The 14,046-nt window shown below is 37.9% G+C and overlaps 1 protein-coding gene across 3 annotated transcripts in view; it reads left to right on the top strand.

Moving 5' to 3' along the window:
• The window catches only part of ATP8A1 (ATPase phospholipid transporting 8A1), a 219,198-nt gene that overhangs the window by 32,331 nt on the left and 172,821 nt on the right, over positions 1-14,046 (top strand). For 2 of the 3 annotated variants that reach the window (XM_087434255.1, XM_004419020.3), the window contains exons 4-5: positions 521-619; positions 7,214-7,259. In XM_087434255.1, coding sequence (XP_087290381.1) covers positions 521-619; positions 7,214-7,259 — 145 coding nt within the window. Of the gene's footprint in view, positions 1-520; positions 620-7,213; positions 7,260-14,046 lie in introns of those variants that run through there. The other variant, XM_087434256.1, reaches the window with a different exon arrangement.

Here is a 14,046-nt window from a genome sequence, read left to right as displayed (position 1 = left end):
AAGAAAAAAGTTTAAAACTCTTATTATTGTACCATGCACAGGCAACTACTCTCTTAAAATTTGGTTGTATATCCTTCTGGTCTTTTTTCTTTTTCTGCCGAATATTGTTTGTTGATTTAGTTTACAAAAGGGGATCATAGAGTACATATATTTTATTCTGCTTTAGCCATATAATAATGTGTGAATATTTTCCCACGTGATTCATTGTATTTTTAAAATACGGTTGTTAATGGTTGTATGATATATATGGATATACTATGAGTTATTTAACCAGTCCTCCTTTGTAGGTGTCAGACCTACAGACAACTGCTTGCCATCAAGCTAATTCACATATTCTCTTCCAGCTACTTATTAGATACAAGCAAATTCCCCCACCCGGCACTAGTCGGCTGAGATAGTAAAATCAGCGAGGCACATTTTAGGAGGCACTAAGACTTCATTGTTTTTAAATATATTATAAACTTTCAAGTTCTCACTGGATGTCTCTTCCCTTTTTTTTTTTTTCCCTGTCTTCAAATAGCAAATACCTGATGTATCACCAACAGGTCGCTACACAACACTGGTTCCTCTCCTATTTATTTTAGCTGTGGCAGCTGTCAAAGAGATAATAGAAGATATTGTGAGTATTTAATTTTTTTCATAATCAAAGAGACTTTTATTTTTTATATACGTATTTAAAAATATTAGTTTCTTTTGAAGTTATTTAATTCTCGTCACAGGCCATTTAAAATGCCCATTCAACTTAAAAGTGTATGTAGAATATGCTCCCCCCCCCCGGAGTTAATTCCTATTGATTTCTATAGGATTAATATTGCAGAATGCTTTTTACAGTGTTCTCTTAAGTTTGTAGTTTATTAATGAAAGAAATTAATTTGAATGTAATAATTAGTTGGAGAGAAAACTGTATTTGAACGTTATTTTCAGTTATGTTTAATTTTCAATTTGAACATTAGGTTAAACACAGTAACCTCCAAATTATCTAAATGTAAAGGAGTTTTTTTGGTTTTTTTTATTTTTAAATTTGTATACCATAGTTTTCACCTTACTAAATACCTTTGATTCCTTTTCATCTTATTTTAGTAGTTCTAAGTTTCCTTTCATCTTAATTTATTAAAAGAAAGTAACAGCAAATTTGCTACTTTTATTATTCTGTAGTAGTAGAGAAAAGAAGTCAGTTTCCCCTTTATAAAATAAGTTCCCTAAATAAATTCAGGCTTTTTTCCCCTCTGTTTTATCATTTTTTTAACTACCTTAGTTGAGGAAGCCAATTTTTTTTTTTCTATGCTGTTTAAGTACTTTGCCTGTCTGAAATGACCTTTTGTCAAGCCTTAGGCAAGTCAGATGGTAAGGCGAGGAAAGGCTGAGATATTCTTTAGAAAGCTCCAATTTAAAGTTGCACAAACATTAATATTATTTCTGTAGAGATTCAGACTGAGGTCTCATTAAAAACACATGAGCCATGGCATCAGCAGACCCATTAGAAATGGGTCAACTGACTGTTTAGATTATCAGTCTCAAAAACATCCAAGCGTCTGAGCGTACAGAGGTTGTACGTGTGTGCGTGCATGTGTGTGAATCATAGTCCTCTTGACTGGAAATGATGTACTTGGTGGGGACCACTAGCTGAACATTTACAGGACTCTCTTCTCACCTGTATTGCTCCACACAGACTTACCATCCTTTAAATTGTGCTTGGATTTGTCATTCCATAAGGATTGGTCTTGACTACAGTTTTGTCTCTTTCTTGGCCTTATGTGCTCCTTTTTCTTTCTTTGTTTAACCTAATTTTCATTGAGCATCTGTTATTTACTAGACATTATGCTATTGTTTTTGCAAGTTTTTTTTCTCATTTAGTTCCTTAAGTAACTTTGAAAGTTGATATTAACCCCATTTTAAAGGTAAGGAAGCTGAGGCTTAGAGAGGTCATGTAACTTGTCCAAGACATCGATGGAATCAGAATCCTATTCTGTCCAGTTCTCTTCCTCTGTATTATTGTGACAAGTCACCATCAATAAAATTAATAACATTTATTGAGCTTCTGGGTTCCATGTACTTGCTCCACGTCCTTTATGTTTGCTAAATCTTATAACAATCTTTTAAAGGATTATTGATATTATCTCCATTTTATAGGTGAGAGAGGGAAAGCACTGAGGGGTAAGGTAACTCACCCACAGTCACACAGCTAATAACTGTGGCTGTCAGAATTCAAACAAGGCACTTTGGCTCCAGAGTCTTGCCCTATGATCACTGCTCTCAACTACTTCTCCTATCTTTTTTTTAATGTCTTTTCCCTCGCAAAACTATAAGCTCTCTAGCTATGGTTTCTAGTAGCCCTCTCTATGAAAATACGTGATAAATAAAATGATATCCAAGAATTTTTTTTCTAACATTTTTCTAATAATTTTTTTTTTGGTATGATGGAATAATTGGGTACTATTAGAAAGCAGCTAATCAGGCAGTTCCTGAAGGATGTAATAATCGTATTGTGGGGTAATAATAATATCTGAAGTCATTTTTCAGTAAAATCAGTGTTAAGAAATTGGCTAAAAATGGTCTGTAAGAATGATTTAAGAAGAAGTTTATATCAACGTATAAGGTGATAGAAAGTTTGAAATATTACTCCCTAGAAAAGGGAAAAAATCAAATAATAGTTTAGCTAGTTGGACAGAGAGTATCTTTATCAGTAATTATAATGAATACATATATTCGTTCATTCATTCAACAAAAGTATGTGAAGCAGTACTTAGGTTCCAGGCATCCATTAGGATATGTATTAGGATGTGTTCAACTTTTGCTATGATAATAATCACATCCCAAATGTCGTGGCTTGAACGTAAGTATATTTTTCACATCCTCAAAGACACTGCAGGTTTTTGTCTGGGAGAAAGGAACAGCAGGAAGCACCACTGTTGGTATAGTAACTCAGGGATGCAGCTGAATCAAGGCTCTGCTGTGTGGAATATTTGTGGTCACCAGAGCAGAGGAAGAGAGAGAATGGAGGTCTCTCTTCTATGTTTTGGTCCAGTAATGATGCACATCACATCTGCTCACAGCTCAATATTAGAACTGGTGGTGTGACAAAAGGGTGGTTTAATCTCAGGGTCCATGGAAATAGAGAACTAGATATTGGGGAAGACTAGTAATGTCTGTCACTGTTACATCAGTGAATAAAACAGAGCTTACATTCTAGTCAATCTCCCTTTATATTCTATTAACATTTTAAAAAATTTTACAGAGCCAGCCCTGATGGCTTAGTGGTTCAAGTTCCACACACTCCGCTTTGGCAGCCCAGGTTCAGTTCCCGGGCGCAGAACCACATCACTTGTCTGTCAGTAGCCATGCTGTGGTGGCAGTGGCTCACATAGAAGAACTAGAAGGACTTACAACTAGAATATACAACTATGCACTGGGGCTTTGAGCAGCGAAAAAAAAGAAGGAGAGGAAGATTGGCAACAGATGTTAGCTCAGAGCAAATCTTCCCCGGCAAAAACAAACAAACAAACAAAACCTGTAAAAAAATAAATAAATAAAACAGTAAGAATTACCTTCAGGTGAGATACCTAAGAATTACCTACTCTAGTGCATTTTAATTCTTGATGCTTTGGACGGCTTAACACAATATGAGTTCCTATGAAACTACTCTAAAATTGATGGAGAACTCTTTTTTTTTTTTAAAGCTGCATCTTGTCAAATGCCAATTCTTATAGTAAGAGTCAAGGCTGTTCAGTTGATAATATTCACCACTAAAAACATACCTTCTTTGCTATACACTTGTTAACTTAAACACTGATAAACTTTATTCATTATAAAACAAATGCTTTTTAAAGTCTACAGTGTTCAGAGACCAAATACTGGGAATACGCTAAGAGGTAAAAGTAGCCATGATAGAGCTTACAGTCCAGTAGAAGAGATAGACATTAATAAAGTAACCACACCAGCTATTATGAGAATTAAATGATGCACTGAAGTCCTTGGAACAGCACCTAGTGTATAGTAAGTGATGAATAAATGTTAACTGTATTGTCGTCATCCAAAGATCCTTTGGACAAAAATATAGACAATGGATTGGAAGGAAAACAGAGAGGATTTGTGTAGACTCCTTAGAAGAATATTCTAGTAGTTGGTATCAAAAAATGAAGATACTTTAGACCAAATAGTATTGTAGAGATAAAGAAATATGGAAAAATGAATTCAATATATATTTAGGAGTAAAATTGACAAGACTTACACCATCTGACATGCTACATACCTTACTTATTTTTGTTCATATTCTATCTCCAACCACTAGAATGTAAGCTCCATGAAAGCGAGAAGTTTCGTCTCTTGTTCATTGTGTATCCTCAGCAATAGTAAAAGGGTCTGGCACATAGTGTTTAGTAAACATTTATTGAATGAAGAAATGGATGGGAGTGAGAGAAGATGTAAGCATGACTCTCAAATTCTTAGCTTGTGCAAGTGGATGATGTATATTTCCATGCCTGAGACAAGGACCAAGTCTTGGGGGTTCAAGTCATAGATTGCCTTTTAGACATAGTTTGAGATGTCTTTGAGGCTACCAGAGGGAGATGTCAAGGAGGCAACTAGATGTAACTGTCTGGAGTTTAGATGAGAGTCTTGGCTGTTACATATTTATTTATCGGTTATAATTGAAACTGCAGGTATGAAAGAGTTGGGCTAGGAAGAGAGGGTATAGAGTGAGAAGTGAAGAGCGCCAAGGAGTAAGCCTTGAGGAATTCCATTACTGAATAACAAGCGAGGAAACAAAGAAGAAGGAGCCAGGATGCAGGGGGAACACCTGGGCAATGATGTGATAGGAAATGCCTAGGGAGGAGGAGTTTTCAAAAGGAGGGAGTGGTCAACATTGCATACTTAAGTGTCCTAAAGTTCATGGCACTGTATATGCAGTCTAGTTTATTGATGCACTGCCAGTTAAATATTGATAATATTAAATAATTCACTAGCTTTCAGTGATAGTAAATGAATTCTGATTATAGGACAGTAGAGGTATTTGAACTCAGAATAACTATATTTTTTCTGAACTATTAGTTTTAAAAGGAGTAATTATCTCTTTAGGAAAAAATGCTTTCTTTTTGTAGTCATAGAATTAGAATCTGCCTAACTGGGTGGATCCTTATGTATGTTCAACACAGTTGTTTCTTGACAAGTAACCTAATTTATTCTGTGGTGGGAAGATTGAGGAGAGAGATGCTCCTATACAAGAATTCTCTGTAGATGGAAAGGAATGTTCAGGATCTCCTTAGGTTTCACTAAGATTAAATTTCCTGTTTGAAGTGGAATGTTTCATTAATTAGCTTTTATTTGTCTCCTTCAGTTGAAAGTCTGTTATAAATGTGCATTGTTTTGGAAATATTTGCACCTACTTTGAATGTCTGATTTTACCTTGGACCATTATTTTGGACTAAAATTTATTTAGGGTTACTTTTTGTTTTTCTTAAGATTTTTATTAACAAACAAAAAAGTAAATATTTTAGAGTTTTATCAAATATAAAATATTCTCTACTGATGCTGCAAATTTAACAGAACTTAAAAATTCATTTAAGAATATTTGCTGGCAAATCATGTGCTTACTTTTAGAAGCAATCATTTTCCTATTAAAAGTCTACATTATTATTTAAAATACTCACTGACTTCTATCAACGAGTATTTTCTTTTGAGAAAGAATTGTAGTGTGTTCCTGCATATGGATGTGGCAAGAATCGTTTTCAGCCAGCCTTCCACAGAGGCATGTTGAATGCTCTATTTGCATTTCGTGCAGTTCAGTGGCTGATTGTTCGGATGAACTGAATCCACACTGCCAGCTATTATGCCACTCCTCCTGAGCCCTGCTGTGTCTTGGAGAAGTACAAATCTGCAACTCCAGGCTTTTCTCTTGGAGAGTGTTTTCATCTGTGCACTGTGCTTCTAAAAACCGTGTGTCTTCTCAAATGGAAAACTTAGGAACTCATTTGTTTTATATTGGTTCCAACCCACCTTATAGTCAGATATGTGAGCTAAATCTCACCTTGGGCTTCACATAATACACTCTTTGAGCACAGGGTTAGTTACACTCAACACTTTTCTCCAATGTCACTGGAGGCTGATGTCTTATCCTCGATGCTGTGAGTTTAGACAGAAGCCATGGAAAACCTCTAGTTGAACCATAGAAAAGAGCGAGTCTCCCCTGGTCACTCAAACTCGCACCTTTCCTCTGACTTTCGGTTTCTTTTTCTTACTGCTATAAAACCTTGGCTTAGGTCAGTCTTCAAACTCACCCACCTAGACTGAGACTAACTCACCTGTTTACCATTTAATTTTTATTGGTGATTTTGGGAGGACCAAGAATAGGATCATGTGATTTAGTGGCTTGTGATTTTGGGGGAGGGGAGCTGTTGAGGAGCAGTAGATAGAAGAGGCTTTATGCAGATGGTAGATGTATTTGGTTCTAGTCATTGACAGACATCAGCGCATCATTAAATTATAGAGGGTGTACTCAGCTTAATTAGGTAATGAATTTCATAAGAAGTTGAAATATTCAGTATCATTATTAAGTGGGAGTTATTATAGATAATCCTCTTGGGTAATCATCATTTTTTTTTTTTTTTTGGTAAGGAGATCAGCCCTGTGCTAACATCTGCCAATCCTCCTCTTTTTTTGCTGAGGAAGACTGGCCCTGGGCTAACATCCGTGCCCATCTTCCTCCACTTTATATGGGACGCCACCACAGCATGGCTTGCCAAGCAGTGCGTCGGTGCGCGCCCAGGATCTGAACCGGCGAACCCCGGGCCGCTGCAACGGAGCGCACGCACTTAACTGCTTGCGCCGCCGGGCCGGCCCCGGTAATCATCTTTTTTAAGTGAGTTATTTAAGCAAAAGACTAAATCAGCCTTTTAGCTCAAACTTTTCTAATACATTACAATTTTAATCTTACCTATATAATAATGTAAAATCCTTCTGAGGACCACACACTTGGGCTCCCAGAAGAGGAATACTATAAAAGATGCTGTGGATTGCTTTCAGTTTTAAAATTCCTGAGTACCTTCTGATTCCTCCCATCACCCCACCCCTGGCATTCTTATAACATTGATTATGGGTATGAAAGGATAAAAACCTTGAAAAACAAAAGTTAAAAGAAATCTCTTTTGTTATAGGTGCTATTTAGTTTTATTAATCTCATTCACTTTTTCACAGTTTTTGTTTTGCTTTTAAACTTTAGAAACGACATAAAGCTGATAATGCAGTGAACAAGAAACAGACACAAGGTAGGAATTTCACATTTTATTACTCGTATCTGTGAAATATACTCATAATAATATATACAAATCACTTCAATTAAATGTAATTCAATTGAGAGTACTGTGTATCTCTTAAGTTTTTGTTCCAGGGTAGATTCTTGCTTTGTAGTATTTGTTAGCATGACACTTAAATTCACATTAGAGTGATTTACAGTGGTAATACTTTTGAAAGGTAAAATTTTTAATGTATTTAAGTACCTCATAACAATGTGCTCTCGAGTACTGTACTGTCCATAACATCTGCAGTTGTTTTGGTGGTGTTAAATGCGAAAAAAATGTATTCATTTTGTTTGTGATCTATAGATGTTACTCGAGAAAAGGTTTATAGAGAATCAGATGTGGTGTTGCTTGAGTAAAAGGCATACTGGAAGCCCTTTGAGTTATACTGTACATGCAGGTGACATATGCTCCAGAAATAAATAAAATTAAAACCAGGCCGGCTTCTGGAAAGTGTATGGCATTTTGGCATGACTCTTTTGTTGTGGGTCTCATTTTGACACAGCCAAAAACAAAATGACCTTCAACACAAACAAATAGATCGTTATGCGCTCAGATTTTTAAAAAATACCCAGCAACATGTGAAACAGACATCTTATCCCATCCCTGAGCTCTCCTCTTCTGAGAATCTCATCTCTCTCTGAAGTTCCCTCATGTGATGAGGATCAGTCATGTCTGCCAAAATTAGCTAGTAATTAAAAACAGTATTTTTATACTGCTGTGATTTTTATGGGATGCTGTCAAAGTGCTCTGCTTCTCTTCTCACCATCTTCCATCAAAGGGATTATCTGCTGATTTTTGATACATTTGAGGAAGGTAAATTTATTAAAGTATCACCTAATAAGTTAACAAAATATTTACTGAGATTGTATTATTTATTATGAGACATATGAAAAATATAAGTTGGGAACCGTATAAGAGCAAAGGTAAGAAATGATCTTATATGGAAAATGAAGGGTTTGGATTACATGATCTCAATGTCTCTCTAGATTTTTGTGGCAAATAATGGTTCCTGTGTCAAATGCTATATGGATTCAAAAGAAGGAGAGAAAATTGTGGGGTAACTTGAGCTAGATCTTGAATTTTAGGAAAACTTTGGATGAGCAAAGGCACCTGGGGAAGACATTACATGTGGGTTGAGTGAGAAAGGAGGAAGAGAAGTTATCCTGAACAGAGATGAAGATGATGTTGGATTGCTGTGATGAACCATTATGAGAGTACCAGCTGAAGAAAGGAGATTCCTATCAAAGGGAAGCAAACACATAATTAAAAAGTAGGCCAGGGTCAAATTTTACAGGGCCTTGAATGCCAGGCGAAGGAGATTCCAACTTTTCTTGTGCACACTGAGTAGCCATTGAAGGTTTACAAGCCAAAAGAGACAGGATGGGGGCTGGCCCGGTGGCATAGTGGTTAAGTTCAGGCACTCCGCTTCAGCAGCCCCGGGGTTTGCTGGTTTGGATCTCGGGCGCGGACCTGCACACCACTCATCAAGCCATACTATGGCATGTCCCACATACAAAATGGAGGAAGATTGGCATAGATGTTAGCTCAAGGACAGTCCTCCTCAAGCAAAAAAAAGAGGAAGATTGGCAACAGATGTTAGCTCAGGGCCAATCTTCCTCACCAAAACAAAAGAGAGAGAGAGACAGGATGAACATGCAGGTTAAAGATGGAGAGCAAAATGAAATGGAGTAGGAGGCTATTAGAATCCTGGGACAAAGCTACTCCAGGAGTTTAGGTGGGAAGTGTCAGCCATAGGAATTGAAAAGGAAAAAACACAGATGTTTCAGGTACTGATATTTTTGGCAATATGCAGTTTTTGCATTTGTTGCCATGTTGCTCAGAATATTCAGTAACAGCTTTTGAACCAAGAATATGTATTTTTCTAATACATAATGTATCTTGTAGCAGAAGGCTCCTATCTTCAGGGACTAGAAGTTATTTATTTTCAAGCCTTGGCCCAAGAAGTCAGCATTGTATGGTTAAGAGTAGCTGTCATAGCTGATGATTTTAGGTTACCACACCTTGTACTGATGGGTTCTCTGATTTTCCAGGTACTTACCTACTTCCAGAAGTACTTCCTTTGGTCTACTATTCAGAGGAAATAGTCTTTCTTGGTTCAACAATTCATCCTGGATTAACAGGATTGTTAATCCTGTTAACAATCTATGGCTAAAAATGAAGAATAGACAAGTGGGAGGGAAGGCTTCTATAGCATATAAAACTCATGTCAAAAATAAAGAATTAGGGCTTAACAGATATAAAAACCATTTTAAATCAGAATACTTGGAAATCCCATGTCCAAGAAATTATGTCTTTTAGTTTGATACTTTAAATTATTTTCTAAGAGAAGAGTATCTCTCTTTTTCTTTGCCTAGTTTGAGTATTGGTCATTTTTTTGGTTTTGCAGTTGATAGGAGATAACAGAAATGTTGGAGCAGGGTACTGTTTGCTGTCAGATAACTCAGATTGCTTAATGTGAAAGCCATCTGTTATCATTAAACAAGAATGAAATTCAATTCGCTTGCCTGAGTGGAGGCAGGAATGGATGTAGGAGTGGAAAGGGGGGGTATTTTTGTGAGATAATTAATTTTTGACAGACATTTGAAGTGTTTAACTTAAATTTTTATTTTCTAAATGTTTGCCAAGACCATGTAATACGTAAGAGGACAGCTTTCCCTTAGGTTCAAATATTAATCCTTCTGTATTCTTAGAGAAATGAGTATTTTCTCTCCTTCTTTTACACTGAGGCACTAGAGTGACTTTTTTCTGTCATTCCCTAGTGATTTCAGAAATATAAATCCACAGTTTAATTTACAGCATTTTCAACCATTTGACTGTAGACTGGTACCTTTCTGATGCCTCATTTTCACTAATTAATGAACTCAATCAGGGATTAAATTATGGATTTTGGACCTAACTCAGGACTTCCTAAACTTTACATTTTGAGGCTATCTTCAACACTTTTGAATACAAGCCATTTCTTGTCCTGCAGATATATAAGTTGTTAGGTTGACGGTTCAGTGAGCTGGCAAATGCACACTTGTGTATTGTTCTCTGAGAACCTAGTAGTCCAGGGAGGGCAGAGTAAATTGATGCTCAGAAGTTCAGGGAGAACGAGTCTTGATGAGTTTTGTGGTCCACTCCTCCCAATGAATTGTGACTGCTTCTCTTTGCCCCCGTATTTTTGTTGTGTGATGGTTTATGTGTAGATGGGAACACTGCGGAGGGCAGATAAGCCCTGTTACTCATCTTTGTGTTCCCCATAGCTCCTAGCCAGGGGCCTGTCCTTAGCAGGTGCTCTATATGTGCATAGCAAATGAGTGGTGAATGAACCACTCTCTATAGATACATGAGTACAGATAACGCAGGAGGAAGAGACTAGAAATGAAAGGAGCCTTCCTGAAAATTCATTATCTGGGATGTGAGCAAGATAAAAAGCAATATTTTCATAACACTGTGTTCCAGACTGTTTTGCAGACATTGATAAAATATTAAAGTGATGAAAGTCTTGCCACCTTGACCTTCTCTGTCAAAGTCATTATATCATCATTTTACTCTGCTTTGCCTCCTGTGAACACAGTACTCTGTTCACTTATCACTTCCATTACCCAAAGCCCTAGAGCACTGCCATATTCAGAATGCCCTCATTTTCCTTGCATCTAAATGTACCTTCATTTTCTCTGATTTCTCCCCCCAATATTTGAACTCACCATGTTTCACATAACCTCCTCCGTGTGTCTACACACACACTGAGGCAGTCTCTCGTTATGTTCTCTAAACTGGGTGGTTTTGCCAAATTTACCTCTGCAGGAATTTGTAAATTATAAATTTGTAATTATCATTATATATGTAAATTGAAGCCAATCCTCATATGAATTTATTGTGGTGGTTAAGCTGGTTCTCTTTTAAATTGTAAAAATATGCTTTCATTTACTGTGAAATGCTATTATGGCTAGCATGCCAGTATTTCAAGTGGAATGACAGTTGCACATAAAATCACAATACGGAGGCCTGGGAAAGGATGGGGTTCAGGGGCAGGTAAGAAAGATATTTGAGAAAATTAAAAATACCTCCTAATAGATTTGCTTTTTTAAAATCCCAGGTTTGGATATAGTCCCTGAAGGGGAGTGTGTACATATTCTTCAGGTGAGAATGTATGGAGGTACCTGTGACATCTGGCAGCCACTGATCACCTGATTTGATGCTGTAGTTGAATGAGGGTCACCATTACTACAGTTAGATTAATACCTTGTTTTATCATATGGTAGGCAGTAGATTAGAATGAGTCTTTGTTTAATAAAGCAACTTTGCTCTGTTTTAATTTAGTTTAGGAAAGGACAACATGAAATTCTTTTAGACAAGGCACGTAGCTAAAAATAATAGATCTTGTATCCACCGGTATCTTCTTTCCCCAGAGCTACGTCAGCCTTTTCGGAAGGGGAATTGAGTTGGCGGTGGCCGATAGCCACTAACAAGGCCTCTTCCCTGCAGGGCACATAGTTGCTTATCTCCCACTGGAAACCATTTCATCTTTAAAGTCCTTTGTGAAAAAGGAGTTGAGTTGGTGAGAGTTGAATGTATTTTAGGTTGTTAAGCCTGAAATGACCTACTAACAGGGCTGAATCCATCTGGTTTGTTTCATTCCAGTGCTGTATGAAGGAGCCTGGGTATTATGCTAAGGGACTTAAAATAACACCATTTTCCTGGCTTATTGAAAAAGCCAGTGTGCTGTTTTTTTGTCTTCCTGGAGGTATCCCCACATCTGATCCATTCAGTGGCAGAACATATACTCTGCCACGTGGACATCAACTCACCTATAAACAGTTCTTAGAAAGTATTGTTTCCATGATCTTAAAAATTGGGCTTAAAAATTGAGTACATATATGGCTAAATAATTTCAGACACCTATAAGATTGTAAGTATTGTAAGTATCTTTCAATCCACAGATCTTAGGATCATATAATTGAACTGGTTGGATATGTTCAACGGTAGATCTGGATGGAGAGGAGGCATTTATTTGTGGGGAAATACAACCCCCGATTGTCTTTCATTTGCCCTACAAATAAAAGTTGCACACCGAGGAGCCAAACCCACTGAGGAAATTCAGGGATATAAAGTGAGAAAGGAAAACCAGGTGCTACTCAGAACATTTGTTGTTTCGCTTCAGTAAGTCTTAACATCTAGCTTTGTGTAATACCCAGTGCAAAAAATGCGGAAAGAAACCAGTCTTCATTCTTGCCCTGCAGGAAATTATAATCTGATAGAGAAGATAAGATGCCCACTGATATTATAATACAGGATAGAAAAACTAGTAAGGGCTAAATGAGAGAGGTGGGGATTCAGAAATGTCATTTGCCAGGCTCGTGAAGGACTGAGTGGACTTTCAGTAAGCTGAGCTGTGGGGTGGTAGCAGTGGGTGATCCAGGAGGAAGTGGGAAGCATGAGATATATTCTGGGCATAGCAAATAGTCTATTTTGGCTAGAGCATAGGACGCCTGTCAGGGAGCGATGGGGGCAGGGATGGGAAGGCAAGTGAGGGTCGTATTTTGGAGGCTTATGAAAACCAGGGTGAAGAACTCGGAAAGAATTACTGACACGGGTGGCTAGGTTCTCAGTTGTGATTTTGAAAGAAGGATTTGACAGCTGCATGGGGAGGGGGTGGGGTGAGGCACAGAGAGATTGACTTTTGATTAATTAGGGAGGAGCCTAGGGCGGTAACGATGAGAAGGCAGAGGAAAATACACAGTGGATAGATAACCTGGACTTGGCGAAGGAGAGGAAACCCTGTCAAACACCAAATGCTGCTGAATTAAAAGAGGACCAGGACTGCAACACTCAGTCAGCATTTAAGGAGTCACAGTTTTTTTGTTTGTTTTGTTTTGTTTTTGGTGAGGAAGATTAGTCCTGAGCTAACATCTGTTGCCAATCCTCATCTCTTTGCTGAGGAAGATTGGCCCTGGGCTAACATCTGTGCCCATCTTCCTCTACTTTGTATGTGGGGCACCTGCCACAGCATGGCTTGAATAAGCGGTGGGTAGGTCCGTGCCCAGGATCTGAACCTGCAAACCCCGGGCCGCCGAAGCAGAGCATGTGAACTTAACCACTACGCCCCTGGGCCTGCCCAAGAAGTCATAGTTCCTAACTGGAGTTCCAGGTCTAAACTGGAGAGCGGTTGTGGAGCTGTGAGAACTGAAGCCTGATTACAGGAGTGGTGGAGTGATTGATTGGTGAGGCAGTGAAGAGAGATTTTTCTTTCAAGGAATCTCTCAATTAAGTAAAGGAAAAAGCAAGTGATTCATGAATCTGTGAGCTGGATTGTGGGAAAACATTTTGAGAAAAGGGGATTGCCGATGCTTGTGCTCTGATCACATCATCTCACCCGTATTGGTTTTATAAGTCACTGGTTCACACCCCTAGAGTCGCTGTAGGCCTCGCATGGGGCCCCAGATTTCATTCTTAAGAGATTCTCAGTGATGCTAATGCTGGTGAGGACCGTTGTTAAAGGTTTTATAAGTGAGTTGATAGTATCCGCTGATTGAAAATCTGTATATAGAATATGGACAGGAGTGGAATTTGGGAAGTTCCCTTTGTGTTTTATATTTGTTGCAGATTGTTGTTTGACTTGACCTTTATAGGCAAGTTCATGCAGGAGGCTTTTGTGCAACATCAGTGGGTGCCAAGAGGTTTTTGCCTTTAAATTGTCTTTGGAAGTAAAGGTCTAAGTAGTGAATGAATTGATGCTTTAATATGGGTA

The sequence above is a fragment of the Ceratotherium simum genome, chromosome 8 (genome assembly GCF_057802395.1).
Source record: "Ceratotherium simum simum isolate JZ-2026a chromosome 8, ASM5780239v1, whole genome shotgun sequence".
In the NCBI taxonomy this organism is placed as follows: domain Eukaryota; kingdom Metazoa; phylum Chordata; class Mammalia; order Perissodactyla; family Rhinocerotidae; genus Ceratotherium; species Ceratotherium simum.
Note: the sequence above shows the minus strand (reverse complement) of the source record. Positions and strands in the feature narration are given on the sequence as shown.